Source organism: Pundamilia nyererei, unplaced genomic scaffold, assembly GCF_000239375.1.
Source record: "Pundamilia nyererei isolate P.nyererei 1_Seehausen unplaced genomic scaffold, PunNye1.0 scaffold00193, whole genome shotgun sequence".
NCBI lineage: Eukaryota > Metazoa > Chordata > Actinopteri > Cichliformes > Cichlidae > Pundamilia > Pundamilia nyererei.
In genome coordinates this window covers 417280-422489 of record NW_005187594.1, presented here as the reverse complement: position 1 = coordinate 422489, position 5210 = coordinate 417280, and the positions used below count along the sequence as shown (strand labels likewise).

The 5210-nt window shown below is 40.3% G+C and overlaps 1 protein-coding gene across 1 annotated transcript in view; it reads left to right on the top strand.

Annotated features, from left to right (window-relative positions):
- cln3 (CLN3 lysosomal/endosomal transmembrane protein, battenin) overlaps positions 1–5210 on the top strand; it is a 16303-nt gene that overhangs the window by 4460 nt on the left and 6633 nt on the right. The window contains exons 5-9 of the mRNA XM_013914393.1: positions 250–357; positions 1035–1107; positions 2542–2685; positions 2891–2894; positions 3894–4089. Coding sequence (XP_013769847.1) covers positions 250–357; positions 1035–1107; positions 2542–2685; positions 2891–2894; positions 3894–4089 — 525 coding nt within the window. The remainder of the gene's footprint in view (positions 1–249; positions 358–1034; positions 1108–2541; positions 2686–2890; positions 2895–3893; positions 4090–5210) is intronic.

Here is a 5210-nt window from a genome sequence, read left to right as displayed (position 1 = left end):
ATTTATGAATGAGAGCTTAGCAGTGACCAAACATATGAAATTGGAGCAATAAACAAACATACTTGGTTAATGGCTGTGCCTGGTTTCAGTGGCCCCGGCTGACTAATCAGAGCTGAAAAAGAAAAGAAAAATTGGACTTTATATGTTTTGTGTGTGATATAGTCAGGAAGTCAGTTGTTAACAGACTGAGTTCTTCTTGCTGTCTGCATAAAAACATCGCTGTCATGGTGCTTTCCAGCTTTCCTGGTTAATTCCTGTTCTTTTATCCCAGCATTCGAGTGTTGTTCTGTGCCATCATGGCAGCAACGAGTTTCCTCCTGGTGTCCTTCTCCTCAGCTGTGTGGATGAGTATTCTCGGTAAAGCAACCTGTTAATCATTCAGATCAGATCTTTTATCATTAAGGGTGTCTGATATGGCTCTGATGAGCTTTTAGAAGGTGGATTAGATAAAACTTTGAGTTATTTGCTTCGGTTTAATTTCTTCTTATCTACTGTGAGCATCTGTGGTTGTTCCACAGAAGCTTGATAGAGCTTTACTGCTGCTATAAATAATCATTTATCGTACCAGTTCACGCTTCTATCAAATACACTCCTCCAGACACCAAACGTACCAGCCCCAAACTAAATGCTGCCACCTTTAAAGCAGTAGTGATACTGGCACCACAGATCTACTGGAAGAACTGGATATCAGATGCAAAGATGGCCCCTGCTTGCTAGAAATGTCCTGATAGGCTCTAAAGGGCTTGTGCAGCAAAATACCATTAGCAGTGGATGGAAATTGTTTCTTTTTTTTAATAGACGGCCCTATTTCAGACATTACTGTTAGAATCAAGCAGACCTCTATGTGAATAAAGTAAGTCAGTAAAGAGCAACTAAATTCGATTCAGTTCACCAGTAACTAAAATGCAACCATTGTGACTGCCCACAAAGGTCCTGTAAATGAGCTCTTTTTATTGAAGTTTGTTCTTCAAACAAAAGAATAAATTCTTCCTCTTTGCTCTCTCTGATCATGTTCTCTGTGGCTGTGTTTGCAGGAGTGATCTTTGCCAGTATCAGCTCAGGACTGGGAGAGTTGTCCTTCCTCTCTCTAACAGTATATTTCAGCAGGTAAACACTCTTCACTCATTCTTTTTGCCAATTTTGAATTCAGTTGCTGCTCTCTTATTAAAGATTCAAACAGAGCTTGTCCAGATGACAGAACTTGGGTCGATGCCCAAAGTGTAGGGTAAAGTTTGTGAACAAGGCAGAGTTTACACAGTCGAATTCTTCGAATTCCTGCACAAAGACAAAATTTTATTTGTATTTTATTTGCTGTGTGGAATCCCGTTTCTGCCAGGACTGAAGTAAGAATAGCTTGAAACCAGAATCATTCAATGGAAATTACTTTTTGTTACACTTGCTTAGTAAAAATTGTGAAAAGATAAAAATTATAAATAAAATAATAATTCATTAAGTTGATATAACAAAGTCCAAGTGAATTAACTGCTATGGAAAAAGAAAAATTGAACAAAACAAAACAAATTCTATGTGTCAGAATTAAATGAACAATACCAAGTGTGCAGTATTAATGGAGGTTTGCAGAAAGTAATTTTACAGTAGTTTAAATGTAAGTTGAGAGTAAGGAGCTTTGGTTGTTTTATAAAAACAAAAGTTTAGAGGGGTTGGGATTGTTGACAGTTCTAACTAAAATAACTAAAAACTGAAATAAAATACAGATGATAACAAGAAAAGCAAAGTGAGTTTATTTTTCATACATTTTACACAAATTTCCATTCATCATTTTCTCCCTGATGCCACCCATTTGTTTCTGGAGCGTCATAGTGTTTTATGGAGCCAGACTCAAGCAGAGGTTGGAGTGCTGTCTCCATGAGCTGTGCACACAGACACACCTGCTCATTAATAAGTTACACACTAATAAAAAACACCACCAGAATTCCCAGACTTCTTGGACAGTCTGCACCACAGAGTTATATGATCTTGGTAAAAATGGTAAATGGCCTGTATTTGCGTAGCGCTTTACTTAGTCCTGATGGACCCCAAAGCGCTTCACACTACATTCAGTCATCTGCCCATTCACACACACATTCACACACTGGTGATGGCAGCTGCATTGTAGCCACAGCTGCCCTGGGGCCCACTGATTGCCTCTGTAAGATAATTCCTTCTTCAAAAGACATCAGCAGCATAAATCAGCTGGCATCAGTGACCAGCTGTGCTGATGCCTAGCAGAGAACAGATGGACTGCTACAGGTTTGCAAAAAGAAAAGTTATGAAGGAGTTATCAATCTGATATTCTTGATATCAGACATTTTCCACTGAGTTACGTAGTTTGGGTGCTTGACTTTAAATGTCAGTTTCCACGATGACAGAGCTTTTTCACAGTAACTCCAAGTTTCCTTCTAACAGTAATCCTGCTTACAGCTTAGACTCACAGCAGATAAAGTCCCAGTCAGAAATGAGTTTAAGAAGCTGTGAATGGTCTTCCAACCGTGTTTTTATTTTTACTCTGGAACATTAACGGTGGTTTTCTGTCTGCTCCAGGAGTGTACTGGAAGGCTGGGGCTCAGGCACTGGTGCTGCTGGTCTTATTGGAGCCCTCCTTTACTCAGTCCTCATCCAAGCTGGCCTTTCACCACAGGTTACACTGCTTATCATGCTGGTCGTCCCAGTCACTATGGTGGCAAGGTAAGTGTGCAGGGACAAGGATTCTCTGTATTTTTGTGTTGTGACTCATCGCTCACTCAGATAGTTAGTTTGTGCTTTGTTATTTGTGGACATATTATCTTATTTTGTTTTTAGCATTTTTGGATGGGAGTTGCTTAAAGTGAATCAGTGGCACCAAACATGGCAGGAGATTAAGACATTCTTTAACTATGGTCTTGTGGCTTAGGCAGGTAGGCTGTTTTTAAGTTGTCATAGCATGTACACCGTGTGTGCATCTAATATGTCAGTGTTGATGGATGCTAATGACATCCTCACGAGGTGAGTGTTTTGTGCTGTGACCTACTACTGGATCACTTGTGAGTGTTGTTGGCCAGGTGATGGCAATAACACTGTGGGGTGCTGAGCCACCCTTGATGTGATCATTGTGTGGCCATAGCTCTCCATTTTGTGGTTGGTCACTAGTATGCTTGCTTTACTGAACCTTGTGGATTAAAGTAACTTGTGGTATAAGGCCATTTGAATGTGACCATTTGTGTGGTGGAAACAACAGATCACTTGATTGTGGGTATTTGTTGCTACTTTTGGTTTTGTGTTGTAGCAGGTCAAGTAATCATTTTGAGTTTGTGACTGTCGTGCTCCTTTGTGTTGGTCACATGTTACTTCTTGTGTGTTCAGTGTGGCAACTTCAAATCCTCATGCAGGGGCATCCATGCTTAAAGATGCCAACTATAATGTGAAGCCTGTGCTTCTGTTAGCTTTTACTTTTATTTCAGGTTTGTGGTTCAAGGACCTGAAGGCTTCAGGGGGGCTTTTAATAAATGTAGGGGTCCTAGAGGAACCCTTTTGAGGGAGGAGGTGTTATGTCCCTCTGCAGCCCCTAATCTCCTCAGTGTGTTCACCTAGTCAGGTGCTGATAAAGGCATATCTGAAGCAGGCTTTTTAGCCGACCTGCTATGCATTTTAGGATTAAAACCTCTTCTCACCCACAATCTGGTATTGAGCCGGGTCGTAACAGAGACTTAACAAGGGTCCAATTTTGAATTAAGCTTCTGTAGGTCTAAGGTGTAGGTAGCCCAATGCTTTCATCTGTGGAGGTGAAGTGGTGGCCAAATAGTCACTTTAATTGAGTTCAGTTGACTCCAGTTCACTTCAGTCAAATGAGACATTGACAGGATGTAGTTTGTATTTCCTGTTGAGACTTTTTCCCTGTAAACTGCGTATAAATGAAGCTGAAACTTACAGACAAAATGATTTGTCGTCTTCTTCATCCCAACAATTTTACCAGCTATTTCTGCCTGCTGGTTTTTCCACCTTCATTACCTCAGTGGAGGACCAAGGAGACTGAGTATGCAGCTTTGGTCTCTGAGGACAGACAGCAACTTCTGGACAGTTCAGACGAGGAGGAGCCCGAGAGCTCCACCACAGGTAAATGTCACATTAGAAGGGTGTAGCATGAAATCAGCAATAAACTGAAATTTAAATAAAGTTCAGCAACCAAATCCTGTAAAGACGAACTCTGTTTCATTGTTTGATATATGTACTAACTGAACACGAACACATGAGTTCCTGTAAGTGTTTGAGTCCTCCATGACACCAGTTTTGTTTTTCTGTAAGAATACATGAATTTTAACATTTTAAGCAATAATTTGCACAAAAAGGCAGATGCAACAAATATGATGAAGATATAAAATCATTTACATTTGAAGTTTGTCCACAGAGACTCACGTTTTCTTACAATGATGACTTTACACTGTTGCCCAATAGACACGCCTGAAAGATCCCAGAGCGTTGCTTTGCTGTTATCTAATCAGATGGTCATCAACACGTGTCAGTTTCTGTTTGACATGGTGAGAGGAAACGCACTATTCTACATCTTTATTGAAATTGATAAAAGGAGGTCATGACTTAGGGGAAGATGTGAGTCGCTCAGATGGAAAACAGTGAAAAGGTATTTAAAGCACAACAGTAGTTTATATTTACCTCAGCTAAGAAGGTAGAAGTAATGTTATTAATCTGTCAGTCAGCAGGTTTATAGCCCAAATTTTAAAATTGCAAAACGGGGCTAATTTTGTATTTTTATTGTTTAAAGTATAAACAACAGACTTCTTAAAAGTTCTCTTCCTTTTATGAATGGATGGATGTGTGCTGGTAGTCCATAGGAGCTATGAGTTCGGCAGGTATGTGTTGTGGCTGCCTATTGTCACTAAGTGCAGTGTCTTGAAAGAGCCAATAATGTGGGCTACGGTGGATTATGTTTGGCCTTCAGTTGGTTCTTTAGCTCAGCCTCTGTTTCACAGAAGAGTCATAAGAGACTCTGGTGAAGTGGGGAAGTGAAACTTCCTCAAAACTGTCTGCTGCAGTATTGTTCATGTTTTTCTCGTGTACTTTTTGGTCTTTGATTTTTCTTAATGCCTCTGTCTTCAAGGTGAACATGCTGTTTCCTTTTTAACCAATCAGCATTTGACCTACACAAAGGCTGTATCCCAATTCAGGGTCTGCAGCCTTAACGGTCCACAAGGGCCGTGTACTCAAAGACCGCTAAGGCC